Below are 18382 nucleotides of genomic sequence, written 5' to 3' on the forward strand. Positions count from 1 at the left end.
GCGGTCAGCACAGCGACACACCCAGGAGGCCTGCTCCTGTGAGGGGGAAGGAGGAGAAGTGAGGGGGAGCACGCGGTCAGCACAGCGGCGCACCCAGGAGGCCTGCTCCTGTGAGGGGGGGGGGGAGAGTGAGGGGGAGCACGCGGTCAGCACAGCGACACACCCAGGAGGTGCCTGCTCCTGTGAGGGGGGGAAGGAGGAGAGTGAGGGGGAGCACGCGGTCTGCACAGCGACACACCCAGGAGGCCTGCTCCTGTGAGGGGGGGGGGAGGAGAGTGAGGGGGGGAGCACGCGGTCTGCACAGCGACACACCCAGGAGGCCTGCTCCTGTGAGGGGGAGGGGGAGTGAGGGGGAGCACGCGGTCTGCACAGTGACACACCCAGGAGGCCTGCTCCAGTGAGGGGGGGGGGAGGAGAGTGAGGGGGGGAGCACGCGGTCTGCACAGCGACACACCCAGGAGGCCTGCTCCTGTGAGGGGGGGGGGAGAGTGAGGGGGAGCACGCGGTCTGCACAGCGACTCAACCAGGAGGCCTGCTCCTGTGAGGGGGGGAAGGAGGAGAGTGAGGGGGGAGCACGCGGTCTGCACAGCGACACACCCAGGAGGCCTGCTCCTGTGAGGGGGGGGGAGGGGAGTGAGGGGGGAGCACGCGGTCTGCACAGTGACACACCCAGGAGGCCTGCTCCAGTGAGGGGGGGGGGAGTGAGGGGGAGCACGCGGTCTGCACAGTGACACACCCAGGAGGCCTGCTCCTGTGAGGGGGGGGGGGAGGAGAGTGAGGGGGGAGCACGCGGTCTGCCACAGCGACACACCCAGGAGGCCTGCTCCTGTGAGGGGGGGGGGAGAGTGAGGGGGAGCACGCGGTCTGCACAGCGACTCAACCAGGAGGCCTGCTCCTGTGAGGGGGGGAAGGAGGAGAGTGAGGGGGAGCACGCGGTCTGCACAGCGACACACCCAGGAGGCCTGCTCCTGTGAGGGGGGGGGGAGGAGAGTGAGGGGGGAGCACGCGGTCTGCACAGCGACACACCCAGGAGGCCTGCTCCTGTGAGGGGGGCGGGGGGGGAGTGAGGGGGAGCACGCGGTCTGCACAGTGACACACCCAGGAGGCCTGCTCCAGTGAGGGGGGGGGGAGTGAGGGGGAGCACGCGGTCTGCACAGTGACACACCCAGGAGGCCTGCTTCTGTGAGGGGGGGGGAGGAGAGTGAGGGGGGAGCACGCGGTCTGCACAGCGACACACCCCAGGAGGCCTGCTCCTGTGAGGGGGGGGGAGAGTGAGGGGGAGCACGCGGTCTGCACAGCGACTCAACCAGGAGGCCTGCTCCTGTGAGGGGGGGAAGGAGGAGAGTGAGGGGGAGCACGCGGTCCTGCACAGCGACACACCCAGGAGGCCTGCTCCTGTGAGGGGGGGGGGGAGGAGAGTGAGGGGGGGAGCACGCGGTCTGCACAGCGACACACCCAGGAGGCCTGCTCCTGTGAGGGGGGGGGAGAGTGAGGGGGGAGCACGCGGTCTGCACAGCAACACACCCAGGAGGCCTGCTCCTGTGAGGGTAGGGGGGGAGAGTGAGGGGGGAGCACGCGGTCTGTACAGCGACACACCCAGGAGGCCTGCTCCTGTGAGGGGGGGGGGAGAGTGAGGGGGGAGCACGCGGTCAGCACAGCGACACACCCAGGAGGCCTGCTCCTGTGAGAGTGGGGGGGAGGAGAGTGAGGGGGAGCACGCGGTGTGCACAGCGACACACCCAGGAGGCCTGCTCCTGTGAGGGGGGGGGGAGAGTGAGGGGGAGCACGCGGTCTGCACAGCGACACACCCAGGAGGCCTGCTCCTGTGAGGGGGGGGTGGAGAGTGAGGGGGAGCACGCGGTCTGCACAGCGACACACCCAGGAGGCCTGCTCCTTTGAGGGGGGGGGGAGGAGAGTGAGGGGGAGCACGCGGTCAGCACAACGACACACCCAGGAGGCCTGCTCCTGTGAGGGGGGGGGAGAGTGAGGGGGAGCACGCGGTCAGCACAGCGACACACCCCAGGAGGCCTGCTCCTGTGAGGGGGGTGGGAGGAGAGTGAGGGGGAGCACGCGGTCAGCACAACGACACACCCAGGAGGCCTGCTCCTGTGAGGGGGGGGGGGAGAGTGAGGGGGGAGGGGGAGCACGCAGGTCTGCACAGCGACACACCCAGGAGGCCTGCTCCTGTGAGGGGGAGCACGCGGTCAGCACAGCGACACACCCAGGAGGCCTGCTCCTGTGAGGGGGGGGGGGAGAGTGAGGGGGAGCACGCGGTCTGCACAGCGACACACCCAGGAGGCCTGCTCCTGTGAGGGGGGGGGGGGGAGGAGAGTGAGGGGGAGCACGCGGTCAGCACAACGACACACCCAGGAGGCCTGCTCCTGTGAGGGGGGGGGGGGAGAGTGAGGGGGAGCACGCGGTCTGCACAGCGACACACCCAGGAGGCCTGCTCCTGTGAGGGGGGGGGGGGAGGAGAGTGAGGGGGAGCACGCGGTCAGCACAACGACACACCCAGGAGGCCTGCTCCTGTGAGGGGGGGGGGGGGAGAGTGAGGGGGAGCACGCGGTCTGCACAGCGACACACCCAGGAGGCCTGCTCCAGTGAGGGGGGGGAGGAGAGTGAGGGGGGAGCACGCGGTCTGCACAGCGACACACCCAGGAGGCCTGCTCCTGTGAGGGGGGGGAGGGTGAGGGGGGAGCACGCGGTCTGCACAGCGACTCAACCAGGAGGCCTGCTCCTGTGAGGGGGGGAAGGAGGAGAGTGAGGGGGAGCACGCGGTCTGCACAGCGACACACCCAGGAGGCCTGCTCCTGTGAGGGGGGGGGGGGGAGTGAGGGGGAGCACGCGGTCTGCACAGTGACACACCCAGGAGGCCTGCTCCAGTGAGGGGGGGGGGGAGTGAGGGGGAGCACGCGGTCTGCACAGTGACACACCCAGGAGGCCTGCTCCTGTGAGGGGGGGGGGGAGGAGAGTGAGGGGGGAGCACGCGGTCTGCACAGCGACACACCCAGGAGGCCTGCTCCTGTGAGGGGGGGGGGAGAGTGAGGGGGAGCACGCGGTCTGCACAGCGACTCAACCAGGAGGCCTGCTCCTGTGAGGGGGGGAAGGAGGAGAGTGAGGGGGAGCACGCGGTCTGCACAGCGACACACCCAGGAGGCCTGCTCCTGTGAGGGGGGGGGGAGGAGAGTGAGGGGGGAGCACGCGGTCTGCACAGCGACACACCCAGGAGGCCTGCTCCTGTGAGGGGGGCGGGGGGGAGTGAGGGGGAGCACGCGGTCTGCACAGTGACACACCCAGGAGGCCTGCTCCAGTGAGGGGGGGGGGGAGTGAGGGGGAGCACGCGGTCTGCACAGTGACACACCCAGGAGGCCTGCTCCTGTGAGGGGGGGGGAGGAGAGTGAGGGGGGAGCACGCGGTCTGCACAGCGACACACCCAGGAGGCCTGCTCCTGTGAGGGGGGGGGAGAGTGAGGGGGAGCACGCGGTCTGCACAGCGACTCAACCAGGAGGCCTGCTCCTGTGAGGGGGGGAAGGAGGAGAGTGAGGGGGAGCACGCGGTCTGCACAGCGACACACCCAGGAGGCCTGCTCCTGTGAGGGGGGGGGGGAGGAGAGTGAGGGGGGAGCACGCGGTCTGCACAGCGACACACCCAGGAGGCCTGCTCCTGTGAGGGGGGGGAGAGTGAGGGGGGAGCACGCGGTCTGCACAGCAACACACCCAGGAGGCCTGCTCCTGTGAGGGTAGGGGGGGAGAGTGAGGGGGAGCACGCGGTCTGTACAGCGACACACCCAGGAGGCCTGCTCCTGTGAGGGGGGGGGGAGAGTGAGGGGGGAGCACGCGGTCAGCACAGCGACACACCCAGGAGGCCTGCTCCTGTGAGAGTGGGGGGGAGGAGAGTGAGGGGGAGCACGCGGTGTGCACAGCGACACACCCAGGAGGCCTGCTCCTGTGAGGGGGGGGGGGAGAGTGAGGGGGAGCACGCGGTCTGCACAGCGACACACCCAGGAGGCCTGCTCCTGTGAGGGGGGGGGAGGAGAGTGAGGGGGAACACGCGGTCTGCACAGCGACACACCCAGGAGGCCTGCTCCTGTGAGGGGGGGTGGAGAGTGAGGGGGAGCACGCGGTCTGCACAGCGACACACCCAGGAGGCCTGCTCCTTTGAGGGGGGGGGGAGGAGAGTGAGGGGGAGCACGCGGTCAGCACAACGACACACCCAGGAGGCCTGCTCCTGTGAGGGGGGGGGGAGAGTGAGGGGGAGCACGCGGTCAGCACAGCGACACACCCAGGAGGCCTGCTCCTGTGAGGGGGGTGGGGAGGAGAGTGAGGGGGAGCACGCGGTCAGCACAACGACACACCCAGGAGGCCTGCTCCTGTGAGGGGGGGGGGGGAGAGTGAGGGGGAGCACGCGGTCTGCACAGCGACACACCCAGGAGGCCTGCTCCTGTGAGGGGGAGCACGCGGTCAGCACAGCGACACACCCAGGAGGCCTGCTCCTGTGAGGGGGGGGGGAGAGTGAGGGGGAGCACGCGGTCTGCACAGCGACACACCCAGGAGGCCTGCTCCTGTGAGGGGGGGGGGGGGAGGAGAGTGAGGGGGAGCACGCGGTCAGCACAACGACACACCCAGGAGGCCTGCTCCTGTGAGGGGGGGGGGGGGAGAGTGAGGGGGAGCACGCGGTCTGCACAGCGACACACCCAGGAGGCCTGCTCCTGTGAGGGGGGGGGGGGAGGAGAGTGAGGGGGAGCACGCGGTCAGCACAACGACACACCCAGGAGGCCTGCTCCTGTGAGGGGGGGGGGGGAGAGTGAGGGGGAGCACGCGGTCTGCACAGCGACACACCCAGGAGGCCTGCTCCTGTGAGGGGGGGGGGGGAGAGTGAGGGGGAGCACGCGGTCAGCACAGCGACACACCCAGGAGTGAGGTGAGACACAAGGCTTGTTCACAGGAGAAGGCATGTCAGCGCGGGAGAGGGCACGGTGGCACGGGAGAAGGCACGGTGGCGCGGGAGGTGGCGCAGGAGAAGGCGCGGCGGCGCGGGAGGAGGCGCGGTGGCGCGGGAGGAGGCGCGGTGGCGCGGGAGAAGGCGCGGCGGCGCGGGAGAGGGCGCGGCGGCGCGGGAGAAGGCGCGGTGGCGCGGGAGAAGGCGCGGTGGCACGGGAGAAGGCGCGGTGGCGCGGGAGCGGTTACCTGTACATTGGCGAAGTCCACGCGGTTGAGGTCGCTGAGCATCTGGTTGATCTGCGCCGTGTTCTGTAGCACGGCCCGGGCCGCCTGCGCCAAGTGGTTCAGTGACGTGTAACGGCGCAGCGTCTGGGCAAAGGCACTCGCTGCGCCAATCTGGGGACGCCAAGAGGGTGAGTGTGTCAGAGAGAGGAGCAGTGACACAAGGAGGCACAAGGAGGACAGCTGTGATGTGTAGCTGCGCCCCTGTGATGTGTAGCTGCGCCCCTGTGATGTGTAGCTGCGCCCCTGTGATGTGTAGCTGCGCCCCCGTGATGTGTAGCTGCGCCCCCGTGATGTGTAGCTGCGCCCCCGTGATGTGGAGCTGCGCCCCTGTGATGTGTAGCTGCGCCCCTGTGATGTGGAGCTGCGCCCCTGTGATGTGGAGCTGCGCCCCTGTGATGTGGAGCTGCGCCCCTGTGATGTGTAGCTGCCCCTGTGATGTGGAGCTGCGTCCCTGTGATGTGTAGCTGCGCCCCTGTGATGTGTAGCTGCCCCTGTGATGTGGAGCTGCGCCCCTGTGATGTGTAGCTGCGCCCCTGTGATGTGTAGCTGCGCCCCTGTGATGTGTAGCTGCGCCCCTGTGATGTGTAGCTGCGCCCCTGTGATGTGTAGCTGCGCCCCCGTGATGTGTAGCTGCGCCCCCGTGATGTGTAGCTGCGCCCCTGTGATGTGTAGCTGCGCCCCTGTGATGTGTAGCTGCGCCCCTGTGATGTGTAGCTGCGCCCCCGTGATGTGTAGCTGCCCCTGTGATGTGGAGCTGCGTCCCTGTGATGTGTAGCTGCGCCCCCGTGATGTGTAGCTGCGCCCCCGTGATGTGTAGCTGCGCCCCTGTGATGTGTAGCTGCGCCCCCGTGATGTGTAGCTGCGCCCCCGTGATGTGTAGCTGCGCCCCCGTGATGTGGAGCTGCGCCCCTGTGATGTGGAGCTGCGCCCCTGTGATGTGTAGCTGCGCCCCTGTGATGTGTAGCTGCGCCCCTGTGATGTGTAGCTGCGCCCCTGTGATGTGTAGCTGCGCCCCTGTGATGTGTAGCTGCGCCCCTGTGATGTGTAGCTGCGCCCCTGTGATGTGTAGCTGCGCCCCTGTGATGTGTAGCTGCGCCCCGGTGATGTGTAGCTGCGCCCCTGTGATGTGTAGCTGCGCCCCTGTGATGTGTAGCTGCGCCCCTGTGATGTGTAGCTGCGCCCCTGTGATGTGTAGCTGCGCCCCGGTGATGTGTAGCTGCGCCCCTGTGATGTGTAGCTGCGCCCCTGTGATGTGTAGCTGCGCCCCTGTGCGCCCCTGTGATGTGTAGCTGTGATGTGTAGCTGCGCCCCTGTGATGTGTAGCTGCGCCCCTGTGATGTGTAGCTGCGCCCCTGTGATGTGTAGCTGCGCCCCTGTGATGTGGAGCTGCGCCCCTGTGATGTGATGTGTAGCTGCGCCCCTGTGATGTGTAGCTGCGCACCTGTGATGTGTAGCTGCGCCCCTGTGATGTGGAGCTGCGCCCCTGTGATGTGTAGCTGCGCCCCTGTGATGTGTAGCTGCGCCCCTGTGATGTGGAGCTGCGCCCCTGTGATGTGGAGCTGCGCCCCTGTGATGTGTAGCTGCGCCCCTGTGATGTGTAGCTGTGATGTGTAGCTGTGATGTGTAGCTGCGCCCCTGTGATGTGTAGCTGCGCCCCTGTGATGTGTAGCTGCGCCCCTGTGATGTGTAGCTGCGCCCCTGTGATGTGTAGCTGCGTCCCTGTGATGTGTAGCTGTGATGTGTAGCTGCGCCCCTGTGATGTGTAGCTGCGCCCCTGTGATGTGTAGCTGCGCCCCTGTGATGTGTAGCTGCGCCCCTGTGATGTGGAGCCGCGCCCCTGTGATGTGGAGCTGCGCCCCTGTGATGTGTAGCTGCGCCCCTGTGATGTGGAGCTGCGCCCCTGTGATGTGTAGCTGCGCCCCTGTGATGTGTAGCTGCGTCCCTGTGATGTGTAGCTGTGATGTGTAGCTGCGCCCCTGTGATGTGTAGCTGCGCCCCTGTGATGTGTAGCTGCGCCCCTGTGATGTGGAGCCGCGCCCCTGTGATGTGGAGCCGCGCCCCTGTGATGTGGAGCTGCGCCCCTGTGATGTGGAGCTGCGTCCCTGTGATGTGTAGCTGCGCCCCTGTGATGTGGAGCTGCGCCCCTGTGATGTGGAGCTGCGCCCCTGTGATGTGGAGCTGCGCCCCTGTGATGTGTAGCTGCGCCCCTGTGATGTGTAGCTGCGCCCCTGTGATGTGTAGCCGCGCCCCTGTGATGTGGAGCCGCGCCCCTGTGATGTGGAGCCGCGCCCCTGTGATGTGTAGCCGCGCCCCTGTGATGTGGAGCTGCGCCCCTGTGATGTGTAGCTGTGATGTGGAGCTGCGCCCCTGTGATGTGTAGCCGCGCCCCTGTGATGTGGAGCTGCGCCCCTGTGATGTGGAGCTGCGCCCCTGTGATGTGGAGCTGCGCCCCTGTGATGTGTAGCTGCGCCCCTGTGATGTGGAGCTGCGCCCCTGTGATGTGTAGCTGCGCCCCTGTGATGTGGAGCCGCGCCCCTGTGATGTGTAGCTGCGCCCCTGTGATGTGGAGCTGCGCCCCTGTGATGTGGAGCTGCGCCCCTGTGATGTGGAGCTGCGCCCCTGTGATGTGGAGCTGCGCCCCTGTGATGTGGAGCTGCGCCCCTGTGATGTGTAGCCGCGCCCCTGTGATGTGGAGCTGCGCCCCTGTGATGTGGAGCTGCGCCCCTGTGATGTGGAGCTGCGCCCCTGTGATGTGGAGCTGCGCCCCTGTGATGTGTAGCTGCGCCCCTGTGATGTGTAGCTGCGCCCCTGTGATGTGTAGCTGCGCCCCTGTGATGTGTAGCTGCGCCCCTGTGATGTGTAGCTGCGCCCCTGTGATGTGTAGCTGCCCCTGTGATGTGTAGCTGCGCCCCTGTGATGTGTAGCTGCGCCCCTGTGATGTGGAGCTGCGCCCCTGTGATGTGTAGCTGCGCCCCTGTGATGTGGAGCCGCGCCCCTGTGATGTGTAGCTGCGCCCCTGTGATGTGTAGCTGCGCCCCTGTGATGTGGAGCTGCGCCCCTGTGATGTGGAGCTGCGCCCCTGTGATGTGGAGCCGCGCCCCTGTGATGTGGAGCCGCGCCCCTGTGATGTGGAGCCGCGCCCCTGTGATGTGGAGCCGCGCCCCTGTGATGTGGAGCCGCGCCCCTGTGATGTGGAGCCGCGCCCCTGTGATGTGGAGCTGCGCCCCTGTGATGTGGAGCCGCGCCCCTGTGATGTGTAGCCGCGCCCCTGTGATGTGGAGCTGCGCCCCTGTGATGTGGAGCCGCGCCCCTGTGATGTGTAGCCGCGCCCCTGTGATGTGTAGCCGCGCCCCTGTGATGTGTAGCCGCGCCCCTGTGATGTGTAGCCGCGCCCCTGTGATGTGTAGCCGCGCCCCTGTGATGTGGAGCCGCGCCCCTGTGATGTGTAGCCGCGCCCCTGTGATGTGGAGCTGCGCCCCTGTGATGTGTAGCTGTGATGTGGAGCTGCGCCCCTGTGATGTGTAGCCGCGCCCCTGTGATGTGGAGCCGCGCCCCTGTGATGTGTAGCTGCGCCCCTGTGATGTGTAGCTGCGCCCCTGTGATGTGGAGCTGCGCCCCTGTGATGTGGAGCTGCGCCCCTGTGATGTGTAGCTGCGCCCCTGTGATGTGTAGCTGCGCCCCTGTGATGTGTAGCTGCGCCCCTGTGATGTGGAGCCGCGCCCCTGTGATGTGTAGCTGCGCCCCTGTGATGTGGAGCTGCGCCCCTGTGATGTGGAGCTGCGCCCCTGTGATGTGGAGCTGCGCCCCTGTGATGTGGAGCTGCGCCCCTGTGATGTGGAGCTGCGCCCCTGTGATGTGTAGCTGCGCCCCTGTGATGTGGAGCTGCGCCCCTGTGATGTGGAGCCGCGCCCCTGTGATGTGGAGCCGCGCCCCTGTGATGTGGAGCCGCGCCCCTGTGATGTGTAGCTGCGCCCCTGTGATGTGTAGCTGCGCCCCTGTGATGTGGAGCTGCGCCCCTGTGATGTGTAGCTGCGCCCCTGTGATGTGGAGCCGCGCCCCTGTGATGTGTAGCCGCGCCCCTGTGATGTGTAGCCGCGTCCCTGTGATGTGTAGCTGCGCCCCTGTGATGTGTAGCCGCGCCCCTGTGATGTGTAGCTGCGCCCCTGTGATGTGTAGCTGCGCCCCTGTGATGTGGAGCTGCGCCCCTGTGATGTGTAGCTGCGCCCCTGTGATGTGGAGCTGCGCCCCTGTGATGTGGAGCTGCGCCCCTGTGATGTGTAGCCGCGCCCCTGTGATGTGGAGCTGCGCCCCTGTGATGTGTAGCTGCGCCCCTGTGATGTGTAGCTGCGCCCCTGTGATGTGTAGCCGCGCCCCTGTGATGTGTAGCCGCGCCCCTGTGATGTGGAGCTGCGCCCCTGTGATGTGGAGCCGCGCCCCTGTGATGTGGAGCCGCGCCCCTGTGATGTGGAGCCGCGCCCCTGTGATGTGGAGCTGCGCCCCTGTGATGTGTAGCCGCGCCCCTGTGATGTGTAGCCGCGCCCCTGTGATGTGGAGCCGCGCCCCTGTGATGTGGAGCCGCGCCCCTGTGATGTGGAGCTGCGCCCCTGTGATGTGTAGCCGCGCCCCTGTGATGTGGAGCTGCGCCCCTGTGATGTGGAGCTGCCCCTGTGATGTGTAGCCGCGCCCCTGTGATGTGGAGCTGCGCCCCTGTGATGTGTAGCTGCCCCTGTGATGTGGAGCTGCGCCCCTGTGATGTGGAGCTGCGCCCCTGTGATGTGGAGCTGCGCCCCTGTGATGTGGAGCTGCGCCCCTGTGATGTGTAGCTGCGCCCCTGTGATGTGGAGCTGCGCCCCTGTGATGTGTAGCCGCGCCCCTGTGATGTGGAGCTGCGCCCCTGTGATGTGGAGCCGCGCCCCTGTGATGTGTAGCTGCCCCTGTGATGTGGAGCTGCGCCCCTGTGATGTGGAGCTGCGCCCCTGTGATGTGTAGCCGCGCCCCTGTGATGTGGAGCTGCGCCCCTGTGATGTGGAGCTGCGCCCCTGTGATGTGGAGCTGCGCCCCTGTGATGTGTAGCTGCGCCCCTGTGATGTGGAGCTGCGCCCCTGTGATGTGTAGCTGTGTAGCTGCGCCCCTGTGATGTGGAGCTGCGCCCCTGTGATGTGTAGCTGCGCCCCTGTGATGTGGAGCTGCGCCCCTGTGATGTGGAGCTGCGCCCCTGTGATGTGGAGCTGCGCCCCTGTGATGTGTAGCTGTGGAGCTGCGCCCCTGTGATGTGTAGCCGCGCCCCTGTGATGTGTAGCTGCGCCCCTGTGATGTGTAGCTGCGCCCCTGTGATGTGTAGCTGCGCCCCTGTGATGTGTAGCTGCGCCCCTGTGATGTGTAGCTGCGCCCCTGTGATGTGGAGCTGCGCCCCTGTGATGTGGAGCTGCGCCCCTGTGATGTGGAGCTGCGCCCCTGTGATGTGTAGCCGCGCCCCTGTGATGTGTAGCTGCGCCCCTGTGATGTGTAGCTGCGCCCCTGTGATGTGGAGCCGCGCCCCTGTGATGTGGAGCCGCGCCCCTGTGATGTGGAGCTGCGCCCCTGTGATGTGGAGCTGCGCCCCTGTGATGTGGAGCTGCGCCCCTGTGATGTGGAGCTGCGCCCCTGTGATGTGGAGCCGCGCCCCTGTGATGTGGAGCCGCGCCCCTGTGATGTGTAGCTGCGCCCCTGTGATGTGGAGCTGCGCCCCTGTGATGTGTAGCTGCGCCCCTGTGATGTGTAGCTGCGCCCCTGTGATGTGTAGCTGCGTCCCTGTGATGTGTAGCTGCGCCCCTGTGATGTGGAGCTGCGCCCCTGTGATGTGTAGCTGCGCCCCTGTGATGTGGAGCTGCGCCCCTGTGATGTGTAGCTGCGCCCCTGTGATGTGTAGCTGCGCCCCTGTGATGTGTAGCTGCGCCCCTGTGATGTGTAGCTGCGCCCCTGTGATGTGTAGCTGCGCCCCTGTGATGTGGAGCTGCGCCCCTGTGATGTGTAGCTGCGCCCCTGTGATGTGGAGCTGCGCCCCTGTGATGTGTAGCTGCGCCCCTGTGATGTGTAGCTGCGCCCCTGTGATGGGAGCTGCCCCTGTGATGTGGAGCTGCGCCCCTGTGATGTGTAGCTGCGCCCCTGTGATGTGTAGCTGCGCCCCTGTGATGTGGAGCTGCGCCCCTGTGATGTGTAGCTGCGCCCCTGTGATGTGGAGCTGCGCCCCTGTGATGTGTAGCTGCGCCCCTGTGATGTGTAGCTGCGCCCCTGTGATGTGTAGCTGCGCCCCTGTGATGTGTAGCTGCGCCCCTGTGATGTGTAGCTGCGTCCCTGTGATGTGGAGCTGCGCCCCTGTGATGTGTAGCTGCGCCCCTGTGATGTGTAGCTGCGTCCCTGTGATGTGGAGCCGCGCCCCTGTGATGTGGAGCCGCGCCCCTGTGATGTGTAGCTGCGCCCCTGTGATGTGTAGCCGCGCCCCTGTGATGTGGAGCCGCGCCCCTGTGATGTGTAGCTGCGCCCCTGTGATGTGTAGCTGCGCCCCTGTGATGTGTAGCTGCGTCCCTGTGATGTGTAGCTGCGCCCCTGTGATGTGTAGCTGCGCCCCTGTGATGTGTAGCTGCGCCCCTGTGATGTGGAGCTGCGCCCCTGTGATGTGTAGCTGCGCCCCTGTGATGTGTAGCTGCGCCCCTGTGATGTGGAGCCGCGCCCCTGTGATGTGTAGCTGCGCCCCTGTGATGTGTAGCTGCGCCCCTGTGATGTGTAGCTGCGCCCCTGTGATGTGTAGCTGCGCCCCTGTGATGTGTAGCTGCGCCCCTGTGATGTGGAGCTGCGCCCCTGTGATGTGTAGCTGCGCCCCTGTGATGTGTAGCTGCGCCCCTGTGATGTGTAGCTGCGTCCCTGTGATGTGGAGCCGCGCCCCTGTGATGTGTAGCTGCGCCCCTGTGATGTGTAGCTGCGCCCCTGTGATGTGTAGCTGCGCCCCTGTGATGTGTAGCTGCGTCCCTGTGATGTGGAGCTGCGCCCCTGTGATGTGTAGCTGCGCCCCTGTGATGTGTAGCTGCGCCCCTGTGATGTGTAGCTGCGCCCCTGTGATGTGTAGCTGCGCCCCTGTGATGTGGAGCTGCGCCCCTGTGATGTGGAGCTGCGCCCCTGTGATGTGGAGCCGCGCCCCTGTGATGTGGAGCCGCGCCCCTGTGATGTGGAGCCGCGCCCCTGTGATGTGTAGCTGGGCCCCTGTGATGTGTAGCTGCGCCCCTGTGATGTGGAGCTGCGCCCCTGTGATGTGTAGCTGCGCCCCTGTGATGTGTAGCTGCGCCCCTGTGATGTGTAGCTGCGCCCCTGTGATGTGGAGCTGCGCCCCTGTGATGTGGAGCTGCGCCCCTGTGATGTGTAGCTGCGCCCCTGTGATGTGGAGCTGCGCCCCTGTGATGTGTAGCCGCGCCCCTGTGATGTGTAGCCGCGCCCCTGTGATGTGTAGCCGCGCCCCTGTGATGTGGAGCTGCGCCCCTGTGATGTGGAGCTGCGCCCCTGTGATGTGGAGCTGCGCCCCTGTGATGTGTAGCTGCGCCCCTGTGATGTGGAGCTGCGCCCCTGTGATGTGTAGCTGCCCCTGTGATGTGGAGCTGCGCCCCTGTGATGTGGAGCCGCGCCCCTGTGATGTGGAGCTGCGCCCCTGTGATGTGTAGCTGCGCCCCTGTGATGTGTAGCTGCGCCCCTGTGATGTGTAGCTGCGCCCCTGTGATGTGGAGCTGCGCCCCTGTGATGTGTAGCTGCCCCTGTGATGTGTAGCCGCGCCCCTGTGATGTGTAGCCGCGCCCCTGTGATGTGGAGCTGCGCCCCCGTGATGTGGAGCTGCGCCCCTGTGATGTGTAGCCGCGCCCCTGTGATGTGTAGCTGCGCCCCTGTGATGTGGAGCTGCGCCCCCGTGATGTGGAGCTGCGCCCCTGTGATGTGTAGCTGCGCCCCTGTGATGTGTAGCTGCGCCCCTGTGATGTGTAGCTGCGCCCCTGTGATGTGGAGCTGCGCCCCTGTGATGTGTAGCTGCGCCCCTGTGATGTGTAGCTGCGCCCCTGTGATGTGTAGCTGCGCCCCTGTGATGTGTAGCTGCGCCCCTGTGATGTGTAGCTGCGCCCCTGTGATGTGGAGCTGCGCCCCCGTGATGTGGAGCTGCGCCCCTGTGATGTGTAGCTGCGCCCCTGTGATGTGTAGCTGCGCCCCTGTGATGTGGAGCTGCGCCCCTGTGATGTGTAGCCGCGCCCCTGTGATGTGTAGCCGCGCCCCTGTGATGTGGAGCTGCGCCCCTGTGATGTGTAGCTGTGATGTGTAGCCGCGCCCCTGTGATGTGTAGCCGCGCCCCTGTGATGTGTAGCCGCGCCCCCGTGATGTGGAGCTGCGCCCCCGTGATGTGGAGCTGCGCCCCTGTGATGTGTAGCCGCGCCCCTGTGATGTGTAGCTGCGCCCCTGTGATGTGGAGCTGCGCCCCCGTGATGTGGAGCTGCGCCCCTGTGATGTGTAGCCGCGCCCCTGTGATGTGTAGCTGCGCCCCTGTGATGTGGAGCTGCGCCCCTGTGATGTGTAGCTGCGTCCCTGTGATGTGTAGCTGCGCCCCTGTGATGTGTAGCTGTGATGTGTAGCTGCGCCCCTGTGATGTGTAGCTGCGCCCCTGTGATGTGTAGCTGCGCCCCTGTGATGTGGAGCTGCGCCCCTGTGATGTGGAGCTGCCCCTGTGATGTGGAGCTGCGCCCCTGTGATGTGTAGCTGCGCCCCTGTGATGTGTAGCCGCCCCTGTGATGTGGAGCTGCGCCCCTGTGATGTGGAGCTGCGCCCCTGTGATGTGGAGCTGCGCCCCTGTGATGTGGAGCTGCGCCCCTGTGATGTGTAGCTGCGCCCCTGTGATGTGTAGCTGCGCCCCTGTGATGTGTAGCTGCGCCCCTGTGATGTGTAGCTGCGCCCCTGTGATGTGTAGCTGCGCCCCTGTGATGTGTAGCTGCGCCCCTGTGATGTGTAGCTGCGCCCCTGTGATGTGTAGCTGCGCCCCTGTGATGTGTAGCTGCGCCCCTGTGATGTGTAGCTGCGCCCCTGTGATGTGTAGCTGTGTAGCTGCGCCCCTGTGATGTGTAGCTGCGCCCCTGTGATGTGTAGCCGCGCCCCTGTGATGGGAGCTGCCCCTGTGATGTGTAGCTGCGCCCCTGTGATGTGTAGCTGCGCCCCTGTGATGTGGAGCTGCGCCCCTGTGATGTGTAGCTGCCCCTGTGATGTGGAGCTGCGCCCCTGTGATGTGGAGCTGCGCCCCTGTGATGTGTAGCTGCGCCCCTGTGATGTGTAGCTGCGCCCCTGTGATGTGGAGCTGCGCCCCTGTGATGTGTAGCTGCGCCCCTGTGATGTGTAGCTGCGCCCCTGTGATGTGTAGCTGCGCCCCTGTGATGTGTAGCTGCGCCCCTGTGATGTGGAGCTGCGCCCCTGTGATGTGGAGCTGCGCCCCTGTGATGTGTAGCTGCGCCCCTGTGATGTGTAGCTGCGCCCCTGTGATGTGTAGCTGCGCCCCTGTGATGTGTAGCTGCGCCCCTGTGATGTGTAGCTGCGCCCCTGTGATGTGGAGCTGCGCCCCTGTGATGTGTAGCTGCGCCCCTGTGATGTGTAGCTGCGCCCCTGTGATGTGGAGCTGCGCCCCTGTGATGTGGAGCTGCGCCCCTGTGATGTGTAGCTGCGCCCCTGTGATGTGGAGCTGCGCCCCTGTGATGTGTAGCCGCGCCCCTGTGATGTGGAGCCGCGCCCCTGTGATGTGGAGCCGCGCCCCTGTGATGTGTAGCTGCGCCCCTGTGATGTGTAGCTGCGCCCCTGTGCGCCCCTGTGCGCCCCTGTGCGCCCCTGTGATGTGTAGCTGTGATGTGTAGCTGCGCCCCTGTGATGTGTAGCTGCGCCCATGTGATGTGTAGCTGCGCCCCTGTGATGTGTAGCTGCGCCCCTGTGATGTGTAGCTGCGCCCATGTGATGTGTAGCTGCGCCCCTGTGATGTGTAGCTGTGCCCCTGTGATGTGTAGCCGCCCCTGTGATGTGTAGCCGCGCCCCTGTGATGTGTAGCTGTGATGTGTAGCTGCGCCCCTGTGATGTGTAGCTGCGCCCCTGTGATGTGTAGCTGCGCCCCTGTGATGTGTAGCTGCGCCCCTGTGATGTGGAGCTGCCCCTGTGATGTGGAGCTGCGCCCCTGTGATGTGGAGCTGCGCCCCTGTGATGTGGAGCTGCGCCCCTGTGATGTGGAGCTGCGCCCCTGTGATGTGTAGCTGCGCCCCTGTGATGTGTAGCTGCGCCCCTGTGATGTGTAGCTGCGCCCCTGTGATGTGTAGCTGCGCCCCTGTGATGTGTAGCTGCGCCCCTGTGATGTGTAGCTGCGCCCCTGTGATGTGTAGCTGCGCCCCTGTGATGTGTAGCTGCGCCCCTGTGATGTGTAGCTGCGCCCCTGTGATGTGTAGCTGCGCCCCTGTGATGTGTAGCTGTGTAGCTGCGCCCCTGTGATGTGTAGCTGCGCCCCTGTGATGTGTAGCTGCGCCCCTGTGATGTGTAGCTGCCCCTGTGATGTGTAGCTGCGCCCCTGTGATGTGTAGCTGCGCCCCTGTGATGTGGAGCTGCGCCCCTGTGATGTGGAGCTGCGCCCCTGTGATGTGGAGCTGCGCCCCTGTGATGTGGAGCTGCGCCCCTGTGATGTGGAGCTGCGCCCCTGTGATGTGGAGCTGCGCCCCTGTGATGTGTAGCTGCGCCCCTGTGATGTGGAGCCGCGCCCCTGTGATGTGGAGCTGCGCCCCTGTGATGTGTAGCCGCGCCCCTGTGATGTGTAGCCGCGCCCCTGTGATGTGGAGCCGCGCCCCTGTGATGTGTAGCTGCGCCCCTGTGATGTGTAGCTGCGCCCCTGTGATGTGTAGCCGCGCCCCTGTGATGTGTAGCTGCGCCCCTGTGATGTGTAGCCGCGCCCCTGTGATGTGGAGCTGCGCCCCTGTGATGTGTAGCTGCGCCCCTGTGATGTGTAGCTGCGCCCCTGTGATGTGGAGCTGCGCCCCTGTGATGTGTAGCTGCGCCCCTGTGATGTGTAGCTGCGCCCCTGTGATGTGTAGCCGCGCCCCTGTGATGTGTAGCTGCGCCCCTGTGATGTGTAGCTGCGCCCCTGTGATGTGGAGCCGCGCCCCTGTGATGTGGAGCCGCGCCCCTGTGATGTGTAGCCGCGCCCCTGTGATGTGTAGCTGCGCCCCTGTGATGTGTAGCTGCGCCCCTGTGATGTGTAGCTGCGCCCCAGTGATGTGTAGCTGCGCCCCTGTGATGTGTAGCTGCGCCCCTGTAATGTGGAGCCGCGCCCCTGTGATGTGGAGCTGCGCCCCTGTGATGTGGAGCTGCGCCCCTGTGATGTGGAGCTGCGCCCCTGTGATGTGTAGCCGCGCCCCTGTGATGTGTAGCTGCCCCTGTGATGTGTAGCTGCGCCCCTGTGATGTGGAGCTGCGCCCCTGTGATGTGGAGCTGCGCCCCTGTGATGTGGAGCTGCGCCCCTGTGATGTGGAGCTGCGCCCCTGTGATGTGTAGCTGCGCCCCTGTGATGTGGAGCTGCGCCCCTGTGATGTGGAGCCGCGCCCCTGTGATGTGGAGCTGCGCCCCTGTGATGTGTAGCTGCGCCCCTGTGATGTGTAGCTGCGCCCCTGTGATGTGGAGCTGCGCCCCTGTGATGTGTAGCTGCGCCCCTGTGATGTGTAGCTGCGCCCCTGTGATGTGTAGCTGCGCCCCTGTGATGTGTAGCTGCGCCCCTGTGCGCCCCTGTGCGCCCCTGTGCGCCCCTGTGATGTGTAGCTGTGATGTGTAGCTGCGCCCCTGTGATGTGTAGCTGCGCCCCTGTGATGTGTAGCTGCGCCCCTGTGATGTGGAGCTGCGCCCCTGTGATGTGTAGCTGCGCCCCTGTGATGTGTAGCTGCGCCCCTGTGATGTGTAGCTGCGCCCCTGTGATGTGGAGCTGCGCCCCTGTGATGTGGAGCTGCGCCCCTGTGATGTGGAGCTGCGCCCCTGTGATGTGTAGCTGCGCCCCTGTGATGTGGAGCTGCGCCCCTGTGATGTGGAGCTGCGCCCCTGTGATGTGGAGCTGCGCCCCTGTGATGTGGAGCTGCGCCCCTGTGATGTGTAGCTGCGCCCCTGTGATGTGGAGCTGCGCCCCTGTGATGTGTAGCTGCGCCCCTGTGATGTGGAGCTGCGCCCCTGTGATGTGTAGCTGCGCCCCGGTGATGTGTAGCTGCGCCCCTGTGATGTGTAGCTGCGCCCCTGTGATGTGTAGCTGCGCCCCTGTGATGTGTAGCTGCCCCTGTGATGTGGAGCTGCGCCCCTGTGATGTGTAGCTGCGCCCCGGTGATGTGTAGCTGCGCCCCTGTGATGTGTAGCTGCGCCCCTGTGATGTGTAGCTGCGCCCCTGTGATGTGTAGCTGCGCCCCTGTGATGTGTAGCTGCGCCCCTGTGATGTGTAGCTGCGCCCCTGTGATGTGTAGCTGCGCCCCTGTGATGTGGAGCTGCGCCCCTGTGATGTGGAGCTGCGCCCCTGTGATGTGGAGCTGCGCCCCTGTGATGTGTAGCTGCGCCCCTGTGATGTGGAGCTGCGCCCCTGTGATGTGGAGCTGCGCCCCTGTGATGTGTAGCTGCGCCCCTGTGATGTGTAGCTGCGCCCCTGTGATGTGGAGCTGCGCCCCTGTGATGTGTAGCTGCGCCCCTGTGATGTGTAGCTGCGCCCCTGTGATGTGTAGCTGCGCCCCTGTGATGTGTAGCTGCGCCCCTGTGATGTGGAGCTGCGCCCCTGTGATGTGGAGCTGCGCCCCTGTGATGTGTAGCTGCGCCCCTGTGATGTGTAGCTGCGTCCCTGTGATGTGGAGCTGCGTCCCTGTGATGTGGAGCTGCGCCCCTGTGATGTGTAGCTGCCCCTGTGATGTGTAGCTGCGCCCCTGTGATGTGGAGCTGCGCCCCTGTGATGTGGAGCTGCGCCCCTGTGATGTGGAGCTGCGCCCCTGTGATGTGGAGCTGCGCCCCTGTGATGTGGAGCTGCGCCCCTGTGATGTGGAGCTGCGCCCCTGTGATGTGGAGCTGCGCCCCTGTGATGTGGAGCTGCGCCCCTGTGATGTGTAGCTGCGCCCCTGTGATGT

General features: G+C 66.0%; 1 protein-coding gene across 8 annotated transcripts in view; it reads right to left on the reverse strand.

Moving 5' to 3' along the window:
• RFX1 (regulatory factor X1) overlaps window positions 1-18382 on the reverse strand; it is a 114297-nt gene that overhangs the window by 17883 nt on the left and 78032 nt on the right. For all 8 annotated transcript variants that reach the window (XM_075577517.1, XM_075577522.1, XM_075577521.1 and 5 more), the window contains one exon: window positions 5187-5336. In XM_075577517.1, the coding sequence (XP_075433632.1) occupies window positions 5187-5336 (150 nt within the window). The remainder of the gene's footprint in view (window positions 1-5186; window positions 5337-18382) is intronic.

This window comes from Ascaphus truei, chromosome 20 (genome assembly GCF_040206685.1).
Source record: "Ascaphus truei isolate aAscTru1 chromosome 20, aAscTru1.hap1, whole genome shotgun sequence".
In the NCBI taxonomy this organism is placed as follows: domain Eukaryota; kingdom Metazoa; phylum Chordata; class Amphibia; order Anura; family Ascaphidae; genus Ascaphus; species Ascaphus truei.